The 24,751-nt window shown below is 36.9% G+C and overlaps 1 protein-coding gene across 1 annotated transcript in view; it reads left to right on the forward strand.

Annotated features, from left to right (window-relative positions):
• Window positions 1-24,751, forward strand: part of EIF2AK4 (eukaryotic translation initiation factor 2 alpha kinase 4) — a 39,624-nt gene that overhangs the window by 2,664 nt on the left and 12,209 nt on the right. The window contains exons 3-31 of the mRNA XM_005149269.3: window positions 577-679; window positions 2,891-3,064; window positions 4,989-5,069; window positions 5,576-5,706; window positions 6,508-6,623; window positions 7,725-7,882; window positions 8,284-8,819; window positions 9,184-9,293; window positions 9,810-9,967; window positions 10,302-10,714; window positions 11,363-11,432; window positions 12,084-12,167; window positions 13,122-13,244; window positions 13,676-13,780; window positions 14,018-14,075; window positions 14,780-14,859; window positions 15,554-15,655; window positions 16,278-16,328; window positions 17,281-17,517; window positions 18,102-18,177; window positions 19,079-19,200; window positions 20,203-20,252; window positions 20,346-20,514; window positions 20,997-21,113; window positions 21,753-21,818; window positions 22,362-22,532; window positions 23,073-23,207; window positions 23,385-23,492; window positions 24,273-24,401. Of these exons, the coding sequence (XP_005149326.2) occupies window positions 577-679; window positions 2,891-3,064; window positions 4,989-5,069; window positions 5,576-5,706; window positions 6,508-6,623; window positions 7,725-7,882; window positions 8,284-8,819; window positions 9,184-9,293; window positions 9,810-9,967; window positions 10,302-10,714; window positions 11,363-11,432; window positions 12,084-12,167; window positions 13,122-13,244; window positions 13,676-13,780; window positions 14,018-14,075; window positions 14,780-14,859; window positions 15,554-15,655; window positions 16,278-16,328; window positions 17,281-17,517; window positions 18,102-18,177; window positions 19,079-19,200; window positions 20,203-20,252; window positions 20,346-20,514; window positions 20,997-21,113; window positions 21,753-21,818; window positions 22,362-22,532; window positions 23,073-23,207; window positions 23,385-23,492; window positions 24,273-24,401 (4,033 nt within the window). The remainder of the gene's footprint in view (window positions 1-576; window positions 680-2,890; window positions 3,065-4,988; window positions 5,070-5,575; window positions 5,707-6,507; window positions 6,624-7,724; window positions 7,883-8,283; window positions 8,820-9,183; window positions 9,294-9,809; window positions 9,968-10,301; window positions 10,715-11,362; window positions 11,433-12,083; window positions 12,168-13,121; window positions 13,245-13,675; window positions 13,781-14,017; window positions 14,076-14,779; window positions 14,860-15,553; window positions 15,656-16,277; window positions 16,329-17,280; window positions 17,518-18,101; window positions 18,178-19,078; window positions 19,201-20,202; window positions 20,253-20,345; window positions 20,515-20,996; window positions 21,114-21,752; window positions 21,819-22,361; window positions 22,533-23,072; window positions 23,208-23,384; window positions 23,493-24,272; window positions 24,402-24,751) is intronic.

Below are 24,751 nucleotides of genomic sequence, written 5' to 3' on the forward strand. Positions count from 1 at the left end.
CACTAGGGAAATGCTATTCCATACCAAGTGTTAGCTCTGTTATACCCTGTAACACAGTGGCGTGATTTAGTGTTGGATTGTCAGGCCTGAGTAAAGATAGGACTTGATGACCTTAAAGGTCTTTTCCAGCCTAGTTGATTCTGTGATTCTATAGGACATAACAGCCACTCTAATTTTTTTTTTTTAATTTAACATATCATAGTTACAGATGTTTTATTTTAAACATTTTTAAAATTTGGCTGTTACTTACTTATTGCATATATTTCTTTAGGTTTATGTAACCTGTATAGTGGTGATAAATAAAGAATATACAGGGTTTCTTTGGTAGCTCTTCTTATTAAGTATAACTGACAGACAATCTGCAGCCAGAAAATTTGATGGTAGGGAATATAGAAATGTATTTCTGGCTTTATCTTGTACATGTAATATTTATGTACTGCTTATTTGAGTACTGACTAATTGCCAAGTGACTATGAACTCCATTTCTTTTCCTTCACCCATTTTTATCAAGAATATTGCTTTTTACACTCAATTTTTCTAATGCAGACTTTCAATATTTTGTTGCTTGTCCTCCAGTGTCCCTGAAATACAACTAAAAAATTCAAAAGGGTTGTCAAATGAGAAAATAAATGAATTAAAATCCAGCCTAGCTGAGCTGGCAAAACAGCACTGCGGAGAGGTAAGAGCTTTTAAATTCCTTGAGAAATACGGTCTGGACCCTAAATAGTTTTAAATACATGTGTGGTATAATATAATGGAATACAACCACATTGGAAGCTTGAGTTGTATTGCTCCTAAGGAAGGAAAGACTTAATTTCTTTTAAAGGATGTTTCTAATTCATGGAAGTTCAGAATAAACAGGATTTTAAAATACAGTGCATGTTGTAACTAGTGCAAGTTTTATCCCTGTTTAAAAGCAGATTTAAAAGTTCATATTGTTCTTGGGGTTATGTCACTGTATGAAAAGCAATGCTAACTCTAAAAGTGAGAGCTTTCTTCACTTTCCAGATTCATTTGAATATTGTAAGTGGCTATACCTGTTTAAGCTGATGGCAGACATGGGGAGTTTTTCAGTGTGTTCTTGTTTATCTAATGCTGAACTGAGACCTTTGTTCTAACACCAGGTTAAAAGTGACTTCTGTGGCTGTAGCGCAGTCGCTTTATGCCATTGTGCCTTTTTTCAGCTGTTTTTAGGAATGGTAATACTTGACTGCACCAATCTCTCCCTGGTTCGATTTCTGATCTTATTAAAGGGAGCTACAAATATGTTGTAGGTTTTCCTAATGTCAGTTTTCCAAAGCAAAAATCGTGCTTGCTCCAGCAATGTGCAGGTACAATTGTAAGTTGCATGTATGATACGCATTTTTGGTGAATGACATACGTGCAGTTCTGAACCACTTTCTCTGCAAGGGAAAGGAGACAACTGTTTCCTCTGCCTGAACAGGTATTCTTTATTAAAGAGTATTCTGTGGTATGGAAAACTTGAAAATACCTCAGTTACCTGTCAAATGGAATAGTAGATTGTTTGGGATTTTGATTATTGGGATTCCTCCCTTTTTTTTTTTTTAAATACAGGTGAATGCATGCATGATTGCCTTGCCTTCTGAATAGTAACCTTGGAAAGGTATTTTGGTTTGCACATGTCAGGTGTATACATACTGTGCTATTCCTCCTATTCTGAATTGTCTCCTGGCTTTATTCTTACTTTCAAGCAGGGGATTCGGTGTTTGAGAATCTTCTAAATGTCAGCCTGTTACAGGCATATGGTACATTTAGTTTGGCTGTTCTCCCATCTATACATGTAAATCCTGCTCAATGCTGCTGCTGGCTGGTGGGATGCATCTTTCTGATGTATTATTCTTTTAATTCTGGAGATGTGATGGTCTATTAGCACTATGGATTGCTTGAATTAATGAAGGTGTGCTGCTAGACTGATGAAAGCTTAAGCCCTGACATGTCAATAGATCATCAGTACATACCCATTTCAAGCAACAGTAACTGAAAATTTATTCCAACACTGCAAACCACATAGCAGAATTCAGCCGGGTTTTAAGTGCAGCTCTTACTTCCAGGGACTGTGGTTATATGACCTCATCAGTGTTTACAAATATGTAAAAGGTGGGTGTCAGGATGATGGAGCTAGGCTTTTTTCAGTGATATCCAGTGGTAGGACAAGGGACAATGGGTGTAAACTGGAGCATAGGAGGTTCCACATTAACATCAGGAAGAATTTCTTTACTATAAGAGTGACAGAGCACTGGAACAGGTTGCCCAGGGGGGTTGTAGAGTCTCCTGCGTTGGAGATATTCAAGGCCCGCCTGGACAAGTTCCTGTGTGATGTACTCTAGGTTACCCTGCTCTTGCAGGGGGTTGGACTAGATGATCTTTCGAGGTCCCTTCCAACCCTTGGGATTCTGGGATTCTGCAAATGCCTTAAGTGGCTGTACAGTTCCAGCTGGGGGGGGGGCTAGTTTACAGAGGAGGGATTGGATTTCGCATTAGCAGTGAAATAAGTAATTATTTCATAAGTAATAAGCAGCAGAAACAGTAATAGACAATTGTGGAGGTTTTATTCTGTTGTCACTTGCATGTCATAAACATGTATCTTTTTCTTAAAAATATTTTTTTTTCCACAAAGATGGTGTTTCAAGTTGGTTATCTTTCAGTATATTTTTTGCTCTTTGCTGATGTGGTCAGGGATTTTTCATGTTATGGTTTATTAAAAACAGTTCTGACAAAAATACTGAAATAGAGCAAATTCAGGCTGTTAATTAACAAAATCAGTAGTCACACTGCTGCTTGTATGGCTTCTTCAAGTTAGGTGTTGTTTTACTATGTGATCTACTTGTTCTGTGAATTCTGCATGTCCTTCATCTCTGTTTTCTCTCAGGTGATGATATTTGAACTTGCCAACCATATACAGTCATTTCTCAGTGAGTATAATAAACCACCCTCCAAGTCTTTTCATGAAGAAATGTTAAAAAATCATCAAAAAGAGCGAGAAAGACTGGCTCAGGAGGAGTTGCGCAGGGCACAAGAAGTTAAGAGAAGAGAAGAACAGGAGGTAAGAGAAATTAAAGTATGAATAACCCTGTATTCTTAAAATAAACATTTTTCTGAGTCATCCTGCATAATCATGGGTTTTAATTAATTACTAGATTCTCAGACCTGTCAGTATGAGTTGATCAATATGTACTATATGAACTATCTGCTGGTGCAATTGTAACATTTTAATGACGTAGTTTTAACCCTGAGAAATATCTATGCCTGAAACAAACCTAACTGTTGATTCCTGATCCTATGAAAATAACTTATAAAGAGGAGCTTATACAAAGAGTGTAATCAAATGTATACATTGTGTTCCATATTAAACTAGGATGTATTAGCCAGACAGATTATAGAATCATAGAATAGTTAGGGTTTGAAAGGACTTTAAAATCATCTAGTTCCAACCCCCTCTGCATGAGCAGGGACACCTCACACTAAACCGTATCACCCAGGGCTTCATCCAACCTGGCCTTGAACACCACCAGGGATGGAGCATTCACAATTTCCCCGGGCAGCCCATTCCAGCACCCCACCACCCTTACAGTAAAGAACTTTCTCCTTATATCCAGTCTAAACCTCTGCTGTTTAAGTTTCAACCCATTACCCCTTGTCCTGTCACTACAGTCCCTAGTGAAAGAGTCCCTCCCCAGCATCCTTGTAGGCCCCCTTCAGATACTGGAAGGCTGCTATGAGGTCTCCATGCAGCCTTCTCCAGGCTGAACAACCCCAACTTTCTCAGCCTGTCTTCATACGGGAGGTGCTCCAGTCCCCAGATCATCCTCGTGGCTCTCCTCTGGACTTGTTCCAACAGTTCCATGTCCTTTTTATGTTATGACACCAAAACTGCACACAATACTCCAAGTGAGGTCTCACGAGAGCAGAGTAGAGGGGCAGGATCACCTCCTTCAACCTGCTGGTCACGCTTCTTTTGATGCAGCCCAGGATATGGTTAGGTTTCTGGGCTGAGAGCACACACTGAAACCGGCTCATGTTAAGTTTTTCATCAACCAACACCCCCAAGTCCTTCTCCACAGGGCTTCTCTGAATCTCGTCTCTGCCCAACCTGTAGCTATGCCTGGGACTGCTCCAACCCATGTGTAGGACCTTGCACTTGTCATGGTTAAACTTCATAAGGCTGGCATCAGCCCACCTCATAAGCATGTTGAGGTCCCTCTGGATGGCATTCCTTCCCTCCAGCGTATCAACAGAACCACACAGCTTGGTGTCATCGGCAAACTTGCTGAGGGCGCACTCAATCCCACTGTCCATGTCACTGACAAATATGTTAAACAGGACCAGTCCCAACATCGATCCCTGAGGGACACTGCTTGTTACTGGTCTCCAGCCGGAAATTGAGCCATTGACCAGAACTCTTTGCCCGTGGCCATCCAGCCAGTTCTTTACAGATGAGTAATCATACCTTCCTTCACCCATAGGGTGACTGGAATGTTCACTATGACAAACTTGTCCAGAGCACAATAAATTTAGTCTAAAGAGACCTTGGATCCACATACGTTCCTCATTAGAAATAAGGGAATTCATCTTAAGTGTCAGAGAGATTAGTAGTGTGGAGTCTCCACACTGTGGGAATATGGGTAGGATAGCTCTCGTTTTGAAAAAAAAGCTTTTGCTTATTCCGCTGTCTCTCTGGTGTGTGAAACTTTCTTGTTGGGTCTGTTGGAAGTAATTTTCTTTTGTCTACAACTCCAGTCTCCTCTACCATGCAACTGATGCTGTTAAATTAGCTCTCCTGAGAAAGTTGACTTCTAATTTTTTATTATTTTTTCTCTTGTGAGATCCTGCAGTCCTCTTTTACACTGTTGAAAAATTAGCATCAGCTTTTTTTTGTTTGTTTGTTTGTTTTAATTATACCAGGGTAAGGTTAGCAGTTGCATTGCATGTGCTGTTTGCATCTCTAACAACACCAAAATTCGTTTCAGCAACGTGAAATCCTTAACGAGATTCAGAGAAGAGAGGAAGAGAAAAGAGAAGAAAGAAAAAAGAAAGAGATTGCCAAACAGGTATTCTTTCTAAGCAGGCATGCAAAAACCATTGCAACAATGTCTTGTAAATACCATAACATCCACTTATAGAAACTTGAAAGATTTACAAGACTGAATTGTCCTGGACATCTTTTCTTATCCAGTGCTTCTGATAGATCTAGGTTAAAATATGTTCTTGATTATATAGAGTTTATTTCTGGAATAAAATCAATTGCAAGGGAAAATAGTTTAATATATTAGCATCTTAAGTGTACTGAAATTGATGTTTTCAAACAGACGTAGAAAAAAGGTAGGATATTAATGTCTCTGCTTTCATGGTAAAGAATCTTTTTGCCTGTGGACAGTGCTTAAATGTAGTTTCTGAATCTCAGCACTTCTTCCACAGCCTCATATGTACATTTATATTATGAAAACCTGTTTCTTCTGTGATTTGGGTGGCTTTTAATGAATAATAGTCAAATATTCACATATTTTGAGGACAGGTGCAGTTCCTATACTTACTTGGTGTTTTTTGTGACTTATAGGAATGTTTGGAAGTAGCTGCTCTGACACATCAAGAAAATTCTCACAAGAGAGTTGCTTCGCGTTTAAATGGGAGCTCTTTGGAGCATGGAGTAAATAATAAGCACCGACCAATTTCAGCTGGACGTTCAAAGTGAGTATGTCAATTTGCATATGGATTTTTTCTTTTCCTCCCAAACATTAGATTTCAAAGTGAAATTTGAAGGCAAGAGAGTAGTGTGTCAGGTTGCTCAGTTGCTCGCTTTGTTGTTGTGTCATCCCCTCTCCCCCACACTTCATTTGGCATGGTTTAATTCATGTGCTATTGGATAACTTGGGAAATTTCCAATTAAGAGCGTCAGCTTGGCCCTTAATTTAACATAGTATTTGGCAAACTTTGGGAAGTATATTGAGAACATACTTAGTTTCTTAAAAGTATGCAATATGTTGCCAGTTGAAGAAAAAATAAAAATTTTAAATCAATTAATGAAGGTTTTGGAATAGCACAATAAATTCACCTCAAAGCACGTGCCAGTGTAAAGTTCCCTGTCAGAGAATCAGATAATGCTAATTGCTTTTGCAGAGTAACTTACTGGAGGGAAATTGGAGTTACTGGAGGGTTCTTTTACTAGTATGTAACTCATCTAGGTTAGGGCTGGTGGTAATACAGCTAGGCTGGGGGCTTTGGTTTTCTTTTGTTCCTTTATTTCTGATTTTTTTACTGCCACTTCCCCCCCAGGCTTAAAATACAGAGCTCAGCATGATGTTGCTGCTAAAATGCTGAATTTCTAATCATATATCTTTGCAGTAATTCAATATTTTTTAAATTAATAGATACGATTAGATGCAAGTCTCAGAAACCTAATCCTCTTGCAGAATTTATATCTTTAGAGACTAGGGACTGCAACAATATTATCTTTTTGAGTTGGAGAAAACCTTTCTGTTCACATTGCAGACGAGAACGCCAGCTTTCTATTAGTAATAATGAGGAGTCCCCTGGAAATCACGAAGTTTTGAACTTCAGCACGAGTGGTGCTGGACAACTTATTGTCCATAAAGGAAAATGTCTCGGTAAGCAAAATTACAATTGCAGCTTCAAGTACTGGGCTTGGAACTGTTGTTTTATTGTTGTTGGATTTTTTTTTTGTTTGGGATTTTTTTGAGAGGGGGAACTTCCACAGTGTTGGTAACTACAAGCAGCAAGGATGGAGAGAATCTTGTGGATTGTGAAATGTCACAGTTGAGAGTGGGAGCAATAAGAAAAGTTACTTTGTGGTACATATTTTATATTTTCTTGTGACTGTTTTAAGTAATGATGTGCTGCTTCAGATACAATTGCATAACTGAATAGCCATACCAAAGAATCCCACCTATCTTCTCAATATTTTATCCTCTCTACGTAATTAAAATAATAGTGAAAAATATTTGCTTTTAAATTTAAATAGCTAGATTGTCAGATAAAAATGGCTACCAAGCAAGAAGTCATCTAGTTTTCAGTAACATGTGAAACTAGTAATAAGCACAGGGCTAGAAATGCATACTTGCTCTTCTCCTATTGCTGCCAATAGCAGTGGCATCAAAGCAGGAGATACAGCCAAAAACTTAAATACAGTGGTAGGAGACTCAGAGCTGAAAGGCCTCCATGAGATGCCCATATGAATGGACCATCAGACGTTTTCATTGTTTGTTTTCAATATAACACTTCCTCAGTGGTCGGATGAACAGCCTGGAAGTCTCTGGAGTAAAGGGAATTTTATTATTTTGTAGTTTGAGGCTGCTGCTGTGTGTAGAGCTTGGCATTTGCTCAGCAGGAATAACATTTTTAAAACATGAAATTCTTTAAAATGTGCAGCAACTTTTTGCCAATGTACTATCGCTTTCATCTGACTACTGCTACATATCATTCAGTCTCATCAAAACCAGGTATTTTCATAAGAAAAGATAAAATGTTTACCACAAAGTAACTTTTCTTATTGCTCCCACTCTCAACTGTGACATTTCACAATCCACAATACATGGTAGGTATTGATCTTGTTCAGTTGTAAGTCAGTTTGGGTTTCTGAAACTGTAGAAAGCGGGCTTAGTGGTGTTTATTTAGCATTTGCAGGAGTTCTTGTCAGATCTCAGAAACAAAAAAAGCCCTGTTTCTCTTCTCTCCCTTTCCATGTATAGGCAAGGATGAACAGCTTGGTAAATCAGTGTACAATGCCTTGGAAATTCGCAGTGGAGACTTTGTTTTAATATATGAGTGGGTTCTGCACTGGCAAAAAAAGGTGGGAAGATTTCTTACAACACATGAAATGGAAAAGATTGAGAAGTGTAAGAAACAGGTAATGCCCATATTTTGCATTTGAATTAATAAAGGTTTAAGTGGGGTTCTGTGCTTTTCTAGAGGCTGCTAGTTTATATTAGACTTGAGAGGGTGGTGTGGTGATGAGCTTGCAGATGTTGGTGTTTAGAGTATCTGCACCACAGAAGAAGATGGTATTCAGGAGTTACAATAACATAAATACAAGGACGTGTATTTGTGAGTATGCATAAATAAAATAATAAAAAAATTAGAATCAAGCTTACCTGGCAGAAAGCAAAGTTAATCTTGTTCCTTGTATACAACACTTCCTTTTCAGAAATGATGAGAATGTAATGTATGTATTTTGTATATGTTACGTATTTTAGTAGTAATGTCCTCATCATATGACATGTTGCATGTTACATTGTTTTTCTCTAACAGCTTCAGGGTGCAGAAACAGAGTTCAGCTCACTAACGAAGCTAAGTCACCCAAACATAGTGCATTATAAATGTATGAACCTTAAAGAACGGGATGATTCAATTGTGGTGGACATTTTAGTGGAACATGTAAGCGGTTGCAGCCTTTCTACGTACTTGCACAAAGAGACTCCAGTTCCGGTTGAGCAGTTGCGCCATTATGTGACCCAGATCTTGTCAGCTCTCGACTACTTGCACAATAATTCAGTAGTACACAAAGTTCTCTGTGCTTCCAGTATTTTGGTAGATGCTGAAGGAAATGTCAAGGTGACAGACTACAGCATTTCCAAGCGCTTAGCTGATATCTGCAAAGCAGATGTTTTTGAGCAAACCAAAGTTCATTTTAGTGATAATGGTCTTCCCAGCAAACCTGGAAAAAAAGGAGATGTATGGAATCTGGGCTTGCTTCTGCTTTCACTCAGCCAGGGCCAAGAAACCAAGGAATTTCCAGTTGCTGTTCCTACTACTTTACCTGCTGACTTCCAGGACTTCCTGGGAAGGTATGTTTATTGCATTTCTGTGTCTTTTGGTTTCTATTATTTTTTTAAAGACTTGGGTGGTTTTTTGAAAGAACAACTAGATCCCCCTGTGTCACTAGTTAAAATTTGTAGAGGAGAGGTAATTGCTTCTTCACAGCTAAGGCAGCTAATCTGGGATTTGGGAGAACCAGTCTGGTGCTCTCTTACTCTTTCCCTGGTACCATGTTTATGTGCCACGATGGGTAAGTAATTTAATCTGTCTTTGCTTCTGATTCCCATCTGAATTATAACAATGATAATTTCTTAAATATGAGGAGACCTCTTTGAACTTTTAGGCCTGAAATTCAATAGGTTTTTGAACAGTTTTCTCTTGGTTTGCTAACAGATGTGTTTGCTTGGAAGATAAGGAAAGATGGACTCCTCAGCAGTTGTTGCAACATAGTTTTATAAACATTCCACGGATGAAAATGCCTGTAGCTGAAGAAAACCTAGGTGGTAAGAAGCTTGTTTCTTTCTGTATACTGCTAAATAAGTGGACTGTGTGCTGCAGTAATAGGAAAAAAGTGAGCTTTGCAAGACTGCACAAGTGTTTTACGTTAGTATGGTCTTTAATTTCTATATCCGTGACTAGCTGGGGGTGGGCCTACTGCTATTGTCTCACTAGTCAACGTTGATGCTGTAAATTCATCCACCTCTTGTATGGTGTAAGTTTCAGCCTTAATTTTGTCCTTGGAAGATGTTGTTTGAATAAGACTTCTTCCCTTGTTATATTCTTATTAGAATCTGTTCCTTTATCCAGCATGATTAATGTTAGTAATTAAAACCTGTATTAAGGTTTATGCTTGCACCAGAACTTAACTGTAGACAGCAGAACACTTCTGTATTTAGATTTCAGTTGTACTTGAAGTTACTTAGGTATTACCTTCTTCTGCTGCTTTTTTGACAGTCCCTTGTGGTTTGTCCCCATACCCCGCACTGCCAGTAGTGGTGACTTTGATATCCTCTTTACAGATTCGGCAGACATAGATTGCATTGAGACAGTTGTACCCAGCAGTCAGATATCCAGTGCTTCCTTTGTCACAGAAACACAGAGACAATTTTCACGCTACTACAATGAGTTTGAAGAGCTCAAGTTACTTGGCAAAGGGGCTTTTGGAGCAGTCATTAAGGTGTGGTAGAAAAATTATTTCCCTCTGTAGAACCCTTTTTGGTGATATATTTGATTTCTCGGAAGCAAAACAATATGCATAGTGTTTGCATGGTTTTATGTATTATCTTTTAGTGTGCTGTGCCTGTCTTGTGGTTTTTATCTGCAGTAGGCTGATAAGTTTTGTGCAAGGCTGCTGAGAGTCTGAGGAGTTATCCTGTCAGTATCAGGAAGCTTTCATTTGAATTGTATTCATTTCTCAGTTGGAAGGAAAACTTCCTCTTACATGAAATTACTTCTGTCTCTATTTGGTAAAGAAAAGTATTTGACATTTTAGATTTATTTGAACTTTGCAGGTAAGAAATAACCTTGATGGTTGCTATTATGCTGTGAAACGTATCCGTGTAAACCCTGCCAGCAAGCAATTTCGGAGGATTAAGGGAGAAGTAACATTACTTTCCCGCTTGAACCATGAGAATATTGTAAGATATTACAATGCGTGGATAGAAAAACATGAACATCCTGTTCCCACGGTGTCATCATCTGAAACAAATGAAGATAAAAGAATGCCCACCAAAGCCGGTGTCTTCATCTTTAATGCTGAGGAGACAAGTGTTGTGGAAGCTAATGCTCCTCCTCCAGTTTTGACAAGTTCAGTTGAGTGGAGTACTTCGTGTGAAAGATCCTCCAGCAACAAATTCAGTGGAGCTGATCCGGAGTCCAGTGATGATGATGACGATGGTGATGGGGTTTTCTCGCAGTCATTTCTGTAAGTAGGCTTCAGTATTGGCACTGTAGGGAACATGAACAGAGTTGTTTTTCCAATTTTGTCTTTTGTCATTCTCACTTCTTTTTAGTTCGTTGCATTTTTTTTCTGTCCGTTGGCTCAAAATCAATGCATTTGCCAGCAGTCACATAGCCAGGGAGAGGAAATGTTGCAGTTAAGAACAGTGAGTGTAGAAGAAAAATCTGGGTTTAGGCTTCTAGAATATTCTTATAATTTGTGTCAGAATGCATAACTGTTTATGCTGGATTGTCTTTTCCAACCTTAAGAGTAAGGGTTTTAATAAACAATAATAGAGAAATATTTTCAAATTCTGAAAAAAAAATTTACTTGTCCTTTTACTCATGGTGAGTCTTTTGTTTAAGCAAGTGAGTATGCCTCAGTTTTGCTAATTGAGTATATAAGTGGGATTGTACTGATGCAGAGGTAAACCTTTCCTTTAAAAGGTAGGGATGGCAAAGAAAATTTTATTTGCAAGCAGGATACTTTTGGGGATTTTGGTTTGGTTTGCTGTTTTTGTTTAAGGCATATGGAAGGTCTTTAACAGAAGCTTAGATTTTTCTATTATTTTTTTTCTGCAAATAGTTTCCAGATTTCTCAGCATCCAGAAGTTTTTTTCTTTTTTTTAAACAGGCCAACCACAGATTCTGAAAGTGAAATAATTTTTGATAATGAAGATGAAAACAGTAAAGGTCAGCTTCCAGTAAGTATAAAGATAAAGCTAATGAAAACAAAAAGATCATAAAATAGTCTTTGACAAGCAAAGAGGTCAGTTGAGAAGTTTCATTTCAGTTCTGGTGTAAGTACAGAACCACATACAGTTATCTTCCATCAGAGTAAATTTTGTGCCATTGTGAGCTGCATTCACAGAATCATAGAATCGTTAGGGTTGAAAGGGACCTCTGCAGATCAACTAGTTTTTTATCACTATGTTTATATCAAAATGCTTGGGTGGGGTGGAGGGTGCATTGTTAATTCTATTAAGTAAGTTTTGCATGTTTTAATCTGAAATTCGTTACTATTTTGAGTTTTTAAAACATGACACACTTTGAGATTTGTTTCACCCAGATCTTGAATGTTTTTCCTCCAGTGTCTTGTGATGGCAAAACATTACTCATTCTCACTTTGAAAATGAGAGTTGGGTCACACCTGGTTTTGTAGTTTATGTAGAAGCAGTGGCATTACAAAAATGTCAGTAAATTATTTTTAGAGATTTTTATGTTATTCAAATCTATTCACAAAAGATGTCTTCTCATCAATGCGTTTCAGCCATTAGAAAATAATAATATGCATATAAAAATCTATGGATGGCTTCTTATAGCTAACTGTTCTGTTACTCTTAATTGTGATAAAGGATGAAGAAGGGCACGAAAAGAATAGCCATGGAGGAGAAGACAGGGCACCAGTCATTCAGACAGTGCATTACCTGTACATTCAGGTACAAACTTACTTGAATTTTCAGATAAAAGGATACTGCTTATTCCAGCCTGCAGAGATTGCTTGTTTTCATGACAGAGGTAATGACCTTTAAAATTACAGATGAGGCAAAGATCAATCTTGGTTTTGCAATAGACTGGTTTTCTGAGAGGCTTGGCTGGTGGCAGCACACATGGCTTGTTATGCCTTCTAGGGTTCTTTAGTTAGAATCATAGAATCAACTAGGTTGGAAAAGACCTCTAAGATCATCAAGTCCAACCGCTACTCAGGGACTGCCAAGACCACCACTAAACCATGGTACTGAGGGCCTTGTCTACACATTTTTTGAACAGTTCTAGGGACAGTGATTCTACCACTTCCCTCAGAAACCTGTTCCAATGCTTGATCATCCTTTTGGTGAAGAAATTTTTCCTAATATCCAGTCTAAACTTCCACTGGTGCAGCTTGAGGCCGTTAGCTCTTTTCCTATCTCTTGTTACTTGAGAGAAGAGACTGACCCCTACCTCACTACAACCTCCTTTCAGGTTGTAGAGAGCAGTAAGGTTCCTCCTGAGCCTTCTCTTCTCCAGACTAAACATCTCAGTTCCCTCAGCTGTTCCTCACAAGACTTGTGCGCCAGGCCCTTCACATTGCCTTCTTCTGAACTCACTTCAGTGGCTTGGCTGCTTTTGTCTTGTTTTTAACATTTATGTTCAGAATATGCTACTCTGCAAGCTCCTACTGTTGTCCTAGAAAATGGGATAGGACCCATAAGTGAATGCATTTTTTCTAGCTATAAAAGAGAGCTCTCGGGAAAATTGCAAACAGTTGAATATTTTGGTGATACTGTTTGCTCCTGACCTGTATGTTGCAGGACCAGCCGTTACTATGCACATAGATACAAATTTGTGATGGTCTGTTTTCTTGACAAAACTGCTCTTTCTTCTCTCTGTCCCCTACCACTGCATGACTGAAGATGGAGTATTGTGAAAAGAGCACATTAAGGGATACTATTGACCAAGGATTGTATGAAGACACCAGTCGGCTTTGGAGGCTTTTCCGAGAAATTTTAGATGGGTTAGCTTATATCCATGAAAAGGTTAGTAAGTGCGCACTTATGACCTGTCCATAATATCTATGTAATATCTTTTTCTGTATGGGTTTCTTCATATTCTATTCATTTTGGGATGTTTATTAGCAAGGGTTGTTCCTTGCCCTTCCCATCTGTTTTACGGGTTTAGAATACTTTATGATAAACCTGAATTTTATAATGAGCCACTTCAGATTTGAACACCTTTTAAAAACTTCTTTTTTTTTGAGTATCTGGTGGTACTCATTATTGTTTCTAGCTTCTGGGCTACAGTCTGTAGTCTTACTTCAAAATTAGGTACCAATGACTAATTACAGTGGGAAATCTACTGCATTAAAGTACGTAATATGATTTTTCCAGTCTTATTACAGGGTTTTAGTTTGAATTATGTTTATTGTTTAATATTCTATTAGTCTTTTTTTTTTGTCCTGCTATAATAGGGAATGATCCACAGAGACTTGAAACCTGTGAACATTTTTTTAGATTCAGATGATCATGTCAAAATTGGTGATTTTGGTTTAGCTACAGATCATCCAGCAAATGCAGTAAGTACAGCTGAAAGTGAATGAAAAACCCCCTTGAATTTGGTGTTGCAATAACGTGAAAGATGAAAATAAAACATAAAAACTTAGTTCTCATTGGACTTTATATTGTGAATGCCATAAAGTTGTTTGTTCCTAAGGTTCTAGAGTTAAACCATGTGCTGTCAATCAAAGCACTAAGAAAAGCCAACAGAAGCATTTCAAGTGCCATTTATAGTATGTCTGTTTTCCTGATTTCAGGTGGTCTCTAAACAAGAAGAAAATCACTCAGATAGTTCTGCTATGTCTGACCCATCAGGTTAGTTTGTGTAGTAGCTTATGCTAAATTATTTTAAGCCATCACTTTTATTTTGCAGTCTTGTATAATCTGTTAGAACTTCCATTCATTCTTTGAAGATAAAACCTTTTTTATTTGGTGTGTGGGGGAAACAACCTCCAACTTTGGGTATATATGCTACATACAATCTTTCAGTTTTGACTGGTATCTAAAAATGAATTTGCTTCCACTGCTAGCCTTTTGCTGCAGATATCAGTGCTTTTCTCAGAGTGAGGTGTATAGAGATTCTGTATATCTGTCCCATTTGCCCTTCTGTTCTCTTGCCTGTACAGGACAATTTCAGGAGTTAAGGGATTTTTGTTTGGTTGGGGTTTTTTTCTTACATCTGTAACAGGCTGAATTTTTTATTTTGTGTAAACTTTAGTACATTGTGTGTTTTAAGATGAGTGTAATAGAAGTGAAATGTAGCTGTATTACTTGTATGCTGACGTACTGCAATTCTATAAAGTAATAGGTAAGCTTAGCTACTATAGATACACATGGATACTTGACCTGTGAAGGAAGAACTGTCTGTTTTGCAAACTGTTCTCGCGTGGGTTTCTCTGAAGAAGGACTGCCTTCCAACCTAGCATAAATGAGGAAAGAAAATTAGTGAGTCTTTTCTTGACTTTGATGCTGTATTTCTGTCACACTTTCTTGAAACTTTTTCATCTTTTGCCACATAGGTAATTTGACAGGGATGGTTGGCACTGCGCTGTATGTCAGCCCAGAGGTCCAAGGAAGCACTAAGTCTACATACAATCAGGTATGATTAGAATAGATTTAATAAAAAGGTAGCATGGAATCCAAGGTACAGTTTAGGTCATTCCTGCTCAATAAAGGTAAAAGGTGGAACAGGGAGGGGGGTACTGCTGTGATAAGCAAGAGAATGAGAAATACTCCTTTGAGAGGAAAGCAAGAGTGAAACAATGTGGGCAAGTCAGTTTTTCTGCCTGTGCTGTGACCATGACTAGGTGCAAGCAACTTCAATTTGAAAGCACGTGATCATGGAGGACCTTGAGTAAAAATTAGTAGTTTATAAATCTTACAGTCTTTAATGAAGGTAAAAAGTAATCAGAAGTATATATTGCTCTCCTGGATTCCTAGACTTGATTTTTGGGAGGTGGGGGTACAATTTTGTGGGTTTTCTTTCATCTGCGGATCCTGTTTGTATGCAGAGATGAGCTGAATTTCAAAGCAGAAGTGTTTTCATAGAGGGAGGCCTTTACATCATGGCAGTGCTGTGATAATAAAAGGTATTGAAGTCTGACAGGTCTGGATTGTGCTGTTTAACAAAAAAAAACACAAAAACAAAAACAAAACCAGAGAAACACCACCCCTATCTCTTGCTATAATACACTGTGAAATTTAGTCCAAACATTGTTATTTCTCTGCTATCATCAACTGCAGAGAATTCACAGGTATTACATTTATGTTTCCTTTTTTTTATTTTCCCTTAGAAAGTGGACCTGTTCAGTCTGGGTATAATATTCTTTGAAATGTCTTATCGTCCTATGAGTACTGCATCAGAAAGGATCTTTGTTCTTAGTCAGTTAAGACTGGTAAGTACACAGATACAAAAGATACTAATCCTTTGTGTCAAATAGTTTGTTAAGAGAAGTAGAAGGATGCAAAACAGAGTAAAGTGTTTCCACAAGGAGTGCTTAGGGGAAAAAAAGTTTATAAAATACATAGTGAAAAGTGAAAAATAAGATTGGAGCTGTTACTGACATTCCCTTAATGTGCTGTCGTATTACCATCAGTCAGTGTTCTGTCTGAAATTAATTTCTATAGTGCAAAACGTCAAAGGTGTAAGCGTCAGATAAAGACGTCATGGTTTCAGTACACCCACATTTAGACCCAGTGAGTTGCTCTCAGGAACCAGTTGGTATTTGTAGTTGGTAAATGCTTGTGATTATGGGTTGTATCTTCATTGTACAAAACATCATAAAAGCATTTCAGTGACATTCATTTTCCTTTTAGCTCTTCAGACTGAAATTGTGTGTGGCTTTTTTCTGTGGGTTCTTTTTTTTGGTGGTTTTTTGTTGGTTTTTGGGGGTTTTTTTCCCATGAGCAATAAAAACGCTTAGTTTCTCTGTTTAAATATGTAGAACTTAAAAATAAGACTGGCCTGAGCAAGCTGGACTGCATGTTATAATCATATGTGATTTTTGTTTTTTATAGCCTACTATTGTATTTCCTAAAGACTTTGATGAAGTCAGTCATGCAAAGCAGGTAATTTTAAAGATATTTTAATTATTAGGTATTCCCTGTCAAGAAACATTTATTATCATTTTTCCCCACTTAATTTTAAAATAGTGATCTCTTCCAAGTTCTTGTTACATGACATTGGAACAAAGTAAGGAGAAAAAAAAATCTCAGCATACTAAGTTGACATGGAATTATACAAAATTCCCTAAGCTCAGTCATGAGAGTGGAGTTCATGGGCATACCTTTGAAGCTCTGAGGGACAATTTTAGGCTAAGACAAATGCAGCTGTGTTGATTAACTCTTTAACCTTTCAAAAGAAATCTGTGTCACAGAAGAGAGAGAGTTGTGCAAGCTAAATTGACTGCGCTGAGCTTGAAGAGTTGTCAAGAGCTGTTATGAATGCCTCCATGGCAGATAAAAGTGCAGTGTAATCTTCTCTGGACCATCTAGATAACTTTTATCTTATGCTAGTGGACTCTTTGTTGAACATTAGCATTATCTTTTTGTCTGTTAGGCCTGTGAAATGGCAATCTGCCTGTTACTAGTACCATAAAAATGTTTCCCTCTAGTAAAGTTAACTGTAATATGCCGGGAAGACTCCCCCTTCTTTATTATGTGTAACTCTCAGATCTTTGTTATGCGTATGATTTTTCTTTCTTTGTTGATAAAGAGGTGTCAGAGATAGCATAACATAGAACAACAAAGGATACTATGTATTTTGTCATCCCGGGAGACATATTTCTAAAAGCTTTCATATTTTAGTAAATTTTATTCAAATAATAACACTATAAAAGGTATTCAGAATTTTAAAACCAAAGAATATCCACCCCAAAAATTCAGATCCTGCTTTTTTTTTGGTCCCCTATAGAGTCTCATATTTCTTAATTAATAAGAGGTGACTGGGAAGTTTGTTGGAAGTACTGCTAATGTCTGATTTTTTTTTTCCTAAACTATAACATTTGTATTTAATTTGTAGAGATCAGTTATTACATGGCTCCTGAACCATGATCCTGCAGCACGACCAACAGCTGTGGAGCTGTTAAAAAGTGAACATCTTCCACCACCGCAAATGGAAGAATCTGAACTCCATGAAGTACTCCACCATACCTTAGCTAATGTGGATGGAAAGGCCTACAGGACTATGATGAGTCAGATATTTTCACAGCGTGTATCTCCAGCTATAGATTATACCTATGACAGTGATATGTTGAAGGTTTGTAGGTGTTTAGGGGATGCATGTTGTTGCAGTTTTCCTGTGTTGGATTAAAAAATATATGGGTAGACTCTAACATGTTTGAAAGAATTGCATTCTCTCTTGAAATCAACCTTCACTTTAGTTCCCATTTAAAGCTGTACTATGTGAGCTTGAATAACCAATTCCCATTTAAACCTTAACATTCATTCTTCATGGAAGAAACAAGCAATGTTTGATTATAGCAGCTAAAGCTTTAAGCTTATGTCCAGATTATTACTTTACTCTGAATTTCTATCAAACTAATGCTACTTGTATCTGATTGCCAACAGAATGCGTTGCCTCTGACTGTTTTCTTCCCTGTCTAATCATGGCAATCAAAGTAATCTTTCTTGGTTTCTCAGCTTTTAAACATTTCTAAATCTTAAGAAATACAAGGTAATATAGCACAGTAATGGTTTTTATAGCTCTAGTTACTTTTTATTACAGTGGGATGAGATAGCGGAATGTTTATTACCTATATTACATGGAATAATTGCCTGTATTACCTGGAGTGTTCATGGCATATAAATTATATATGTACTTTTTATTTGTGATGGTTTCAGGGTAGTTTTTCTGTTTGGGCAGCCAAGATACAGCAGCATGTATGTGAGATTGTCAGCCGGATATTTAAAAGACACGGTGGGTGTGTTCACCAGAGTTGTTCATTTAATTTTTTTTTATGATTGAATGGATTTAAGAGAACAGAATGGTTTTACTGCTGTCGCAGAGTCAGAAGCTTCACAGATTTTGAAACATGTTTTCATTCTTCTGGAAAAAAACTGGGGGATGGGTTATATATTTTTTTTCTGTTAGATTGTATTGCTGTCTCTAGTGGTTAGAAGCATTTTCTTGTATTTGGGGTGCTTTTTTCACCCAATTAAAAGTTTATGTTGTCATCTAATTAAAGAAGTGAGTAAAGCTTCCATAACAAAATAGCCATTTGAGAATCAGTAGAGAATTTAAAACAGGAAAGTATTTTTCAGAAATTAGTGATGTTATTGTTAATAGTTAGATTTGAATTCAGATTGGATTCATGCAGATAGATGGTTGCAAAATAGAGCCAGAAAAAAGGTATTAAAGAATTTAAAGTGAACCATAAACACTTCTAGTACATTTTTGAGACACAGGGTGCTATATGTCTGAACAATATTTGTTCTCCATAGAAGTGCCTCTAGATCAAAACAGTACAAGTGGCATCTGTAGAGATTTTCATACGTTTCATACACATGCTTTTGTGAAAGGTGGTATTCAAAGAGGGAGGCAAAGTGAGGATTCTGCTGGGGCAATGGAATTGGCAGTTCTCTGTTTCTCTGTGAGGGTGTCTGCTGAGCCCAAGAAGCCTGCAAGATGGAACATCTGTTTGATGGCATTGTTTAAAGAGTGGAAGAGGAAAGTCTATTAAGGACCCTTGAAATAATGTAAATTTTTAAAGGCATTGGTTGAGATTATCATGGTCTGCAAGATTGTTTGTGAGCTTGTTGTATAAAGCAGATGTTACTTCTGAAATGCAAGGTAATAGTATTTTACTGGTTTTGTGCAGGAGCCATCAAGCTGCATACTCCACTGCTAATGCCCAGAAATAAAAAACTATATGAACATAATGAAGCTTCCTATTTCATGGATCACAGTGGGATGCTGGTAATGCTTCCATATGACCTCAGGGTAAGTAGTTTCCTCTCTGCAGGCAAAGCTGGGTTTGAAGAGTCCTGTGATGTTTGTAGATACCTTTGAGTCACTAGTGGCAAATCTGGTTTAAGTTTACACTGCTTCAGCATTTCAGAAAGTTTATCTTACACAGGTAAAAATAATGCCATATTATAACTGCAATCGATCTCACTGCTGGTTTGTGGAGTTTTTGTGGTTTGTTTGTTGTGGTGTTTTCTTCCACATGTAAGAGACAAGACTTTTCCAGTGACCAGTGAAAATTCTAGTATTTACGTGCCTTTCTTATTTATAGACAATGTGAGTAACAGTCTGTGCAGTTTTGTGTTTTTCAAACAGATGTTGTCAAGGATCAGTCTACTCTTGGGAGAAATTGCTGTTTGAGTAGTTCAGATTTTACAGTCTGGGATTCCTCTCTGTCATACCAAATTATGTGCAATGGTGGCCTCATTAATTACCTTTCATTTAATACCTAAATGCGTTGTGTTTTTCGTTTACTAGTGACGGTTAAAGAACATGACTTTTTATACTCCATTTCATTAACGTAAGGTCAGTTTGACTCGTCCTTCCTTTGCATTTATAACAGCAAGCTATATAATACGATTCTTAATTAAGGATTTGTGTGGGATCCACAAAATTGATTTTTCTGTAGGAATTACTTGTTTGGAAAATGCGTCAACCAAAGATTTATTAAAAGATACTCCTTCTATGAAACAGCAAAATAATCTGCTTGTATAATATGCTCATAGTTGATTTATGATGCATTTTGCATGCAGTAGGGTAATTAAGAAATGTCCTTGTGTTCTTCTCCAAGCTCTTCTAGGAACTTGGCAAGGGGGGAAATGTTATTTAAAACTTGAAGCAAGGATGATTAATATTACTTGGCTAGGGCAAATATTTAAGGCACTTACCGATGTGAGAGTACAAGTGTTACTGCGTGGTAGTAATTAATCTCCAGAGCCTAGTCTTGTTTCAACAATTTATATATATTTTGTTTTTCAGATTCCTTTTGCAAGATTTGTAGCTAGAAATAACATATCAAACTTGAAAAGGTAAGGGACATAGAGATAACATTTTGCACAAGTTCTGTGCTTTATGAAAGTGACCTCTGAAGATGCTGATTCTTTCTTCAATGTTTCCTATAGATACTGTATAGAGCGAGTTTTCAGACCTCGGAAGTTAGACCGCTGTCATCCTAAAGAACTCCTAGAATGTGCATTTGACATCATAACATCTACTGGAAATAGCTTTTTGCCTATAGCAGAGACAATTTATGTCATTTCAGAAATCATTCAAGAGTTTTCAGTGCTACAGGTAGATTCTCTAATCATGCCCTTTGTTCTCTTTCCATCCTAAAATGTTAATCTAAGTAAATATTTAGTCTAATGTCTTTAAAAAGGGTAGTTCCTTTAACCTTAGCTACAGAGCTGTTTTCGCATTTTATCATTAGTCAATTATAGAACACTGTGATTTAAATAAAAAATACGTTTCATAGGTAAACTTAAAATGAAGCATAGGTTTGTGTGCAAAGGAAATATTAATTGAATATTTACAGTGCCACTGAAGTAACATACTTCTAATGTCAGGTAGGTGATTATTGTAGAATGGGACAAGCCTTGTCAGTCTTTAGTTACAGATGGGAGGCAGGTGGTGAGAGGAGAGGTCTGAAGCGAGTTTTGAGCTGTTATTAAATCTTTAGAAATTATTATTGTTGTTGTTAATGTTACTATTATTATCAAGCAAATGGAATGCAAGTAAAACTTTTTCTTTCTTCTTTTTTGTTTATACTTTGCTAGGAAAGAAATTACAGTATTTACTTGAACCACACTGCCTTACTGAAAGCTATACTTTTGCACTGTGGGATACCAGAGGATAAACTCAATCAAGTCTACATCATTCTGTATGATGCTGTGGTAAGTGATTAGTTATTGATCTAATCTCTATAATCATCACTGTAGAGTATCTTATTTTGTGGAGTTGTCTCTGAAAATGAGTAACAGTCCATTGCCAGCATAACCAGGAATATCTTGCTGGTATATAAAAAACTGAACTATCTTTGAGCTGTAAACTTAGATTAACTCCTTTTGTGTTACTTCTGGGATGTTTTCAGATGTTTCAAGATTTTTATATGTGTATTTATGAGATAATTGTCCACCTGTGTAACTAAGAACTGGTAGGCAATTCAATAAAAACTTTAAAATGTATCTTAATATCATGTTGGTCTTTCCTACTATATAAGCAGAGACAATAAATGAAACCATTTGAATAATTAAGGTAATGTTTAAATCCCAACAAAATGCACGTCTGCATAAGCACAGCTTAAGTTTTTATTTGTATGCTTTTTGTTGCTTCTTGAAATGAAGCTGAGTAAGGCTTCACTACAGTATTGGTGGAAAATATTTATTGGTTTTGTTCTTTTACAGTATTATTGCTGTTTGTAAGTGCAACATTTAAGTAAAAGCACTGGAAAGTTGTGTTTTAATTTTTCTAAGCAGTAGTAATTTTTTTGGTAACTCAGTTGCTGAACATGTTTTAATCTGTTTCTTCTGTAGACTGAAAAGCTAACTAAAAGAGAAGTAGAAGCCAAATTCTGTAATCTTTCTCTCACATCAAACAGTGTAAGTAACTTTAATTCAATGATAATTTGTCTGTAACTTGCCGTGAGTCAGTAATACTTTATTTATTTTGCAGATTAATCAGCCAGAGTAAGTAAAATAAATGGTTACATCTGTTTTTCAAAATGGATCAGTCCAATTTTGTTCTGTCTGCTTTCTGGAAGTCAGTATTGCAACTCTCCAAGTTCCTTTCTGATTTTAAAAATATTTTTTGGACTGTGGAAGCAATTGAAGGATAAACAGAATATTTTGCAGTGGTATTTGATAAAACAAACTGAGAGAAACTTGAGAAAAAAAAGTCTGCAAATGTTGATGAATGTACATAAAGAGTTGAGATTAACTTCTGGACACCCTGAGCAGTCTTCTGCCTGTACATTCCTTTCCTGAACTCACTAGGTTACAACAGACTGCTAGGCTAAACAAACAAAAACGGCAGATACTTCATTCACATGAGGTCAAATATTTTTAGGGGTTTTTTAGATGTGATCTGTTGTGAGTGCTGTCAGTGGTGCTACCTATATTTTTTTCTTTGGTTTTTGCTTTTAGCTTTCTCGACTCTACAGATTCATTGAGCAGAAGGGAGAAGCAAGTAATGTATTTCCATTTTTAAACACAATGATAAAACAAAAGCCAGGTGTCACTCAGCTGCTGAAGCATGGCATGAAGGATTTAGAGGAAGTCATTGGTCTGTTAAAGCAACTTGGAATAAAGCTTCAGGTTTGTAAAATACGCTGCTAATAAATTAATGGCTTTATAGACTGCTGGGATTTGTAATTTTCCAGGAAACAAAGTAGTCATATTTTAGAATAGAAAAACCACATTGAAGTGTTTTTTGATGGCAAGTAATAATACTGGCACTGATTCTTTCTAAGACCTTTTCCAGTCAGAAGTCTCTGGTTTAATTTCTGTTTAATGACATACAGACTATTATTTTTTTCTTCCCCAGCCAAGACTGAAGACATCACTTAGAGCGTAAAGGAATTTTTAAGTTTTGAAACAAACTAAATATTTTAAAAATACAGAAAGCTGTTGACTACTGAAGGCCTCCCCACCTCCACCTTCCTTGAGACTTGCTGTTTGGGTTTTGTGCTATAGGTCTCTTGGGATTAAAACATTATTTCCTTATTTAAGGAGTGTTTCTGTATGTCTTCCTTATGTGCGAACAGTGTTTTCAATCCTTACTGTTAACAGGAAATGAATTGTACTAACTCTAATACTGGTAAAGGCCTTGTACACATACTCATTTTTATTTTACAGGTTTCTATAAATCTGGGGCTTGTTTACAAAATACAGCAGCACAATGGAATTATCTTTCAGTTTATAGCATACATCAAAAGAAGACAAAGAACTGTGCCTGAAATTCTTGCTGCAGGGGGCAGGTATGATCATCTGGTATGTACTCATTTCTATTTATTTATTTGTTTGTTTATTCATTCATTTATTTTAACCATACTCATTTCTATCTATTTATTTATTTCTTTATTTTAACCATGAAAAAATGAAACAGCTTTTTGACATTTTGCAGAGATAATTATTTGGGTCTTCCATTTTTTTTTGTCTTATTTTGAGATTTCACAATTTAGAGGGCCACAGATGGTCGGACCTGTTCCTTCAGCTGTTGGAGTCAGCATAGCTATAGATAAAATAACTGCTGCTGTTTCCAGTGTGGAGGATTCTGTAAGTCTTTGAAGGGGGGTGGGATATGGGGGCTTTGTTTGTTTGTTTACTCCTGACAGTTTACTAACCTAACTGTAGCCACAGATGGATAAAAAAGATGTTCAGCTGTGTCCCAAAATAATAGCATACTGAAATAGACAGTAAATATCAAGATTACCTGTTTTCTTGTGTTTCTCTGCAGAGAATTATTTAGTTTATTAATAAAAATATATTATTTAAAAAGAATTAGAGAAAGAGAAGAGGATCTTCAGGCTTATACCCCTTTTTTAAAAATTTAAATGAGACATCTTCTGCAGCCTGTAGATTATTTCAGATAGAAGAGTACAGCTGTAGTAGCTAATAAGTGTTACTTTGCCCCTATCACTTCTGCCCTTATAAAAGTATAGAAGATGGAGATGGAAAGAAACTTAAGAAAATGGACTACTTTGTACAGTGTCACACAGTTTCACTCGGTTGTGGAATGTGCATTTTACAAACTTCTCTTTATAAGAATAGATTAACATTGCTAAGCAGAATAGGAAGGGAAGAACAGAATAGGCTAGGATACTTTGCAAGCTGAAGCTGTGCAGATGCTTTTTTCGAAGAGCAAGCTTCAGTGACTCTCAAACATGTTCAGGTAGATTGTGGCTCTAAGAGATGGATCTAACCTGTTTTTTCAGCTTGATGGATTTTGAAAAGCATTAGCATATTTATCCTCTTTGTTACTTTCACTGCCTTATGAAGGGGGAAAAGGAGGTCTCATGGCTAATATTAACCCTCTTGTTTTTACTTTCCCTTCAGGTTTCTGTCAGCTCATGTGACCTGCTGGTTGTAAGTGTTGGTCAGATGTCCATGGGTAGAGCTATCAATATTGTTCAGAAACTCTGGACTGTAGGAATTCCAGCTGAAATAATGTATGACTGGTCCCAGGTATAATTTCTATCTCTCTGTGTTAATTAGTTGCTTAGTGCAGCCTAAGACTGCCCTTTTTCAATTTTTTTCTAGGGTTTTTTTATGAATTACAGACTCATAAAACTGAGTATGTAGCATGCTGTTTAGATGCAATAATTGTAAGATTCACTGGGCTTGCAGCATTCTTCCTCTGTACATTCCAGAGTAGCTAGAAGCGTGATGGGGTCTTTTTGCACTCCTCTAAGCAGGAATAAATTAAGGGAGCTTCCTTAATTATACAGGGAGAGCAGAGTCCAAGGCCTGTTGAAATCAAAGGGGGAAAAGTGCATAATCATAGAATCATAGAATAGTTAGGGTTGGAAAGGACC

The sequence above is a fragment of the Melopsittacus undulatus genome, chromosome 4 (assembly GCF_012275295.1).
Source record: "Melopsittacus undulatus isolate bMelUnd1 chromosome 4, bMelUnd1.mat.Z, whole genome shotgun sequence".
NCBI lineage: Eukaryota > Metazoa > Chordata > Aves > Psittaciformes > Psittaculidae > Melopsittacus > Melopsittacus undulatus.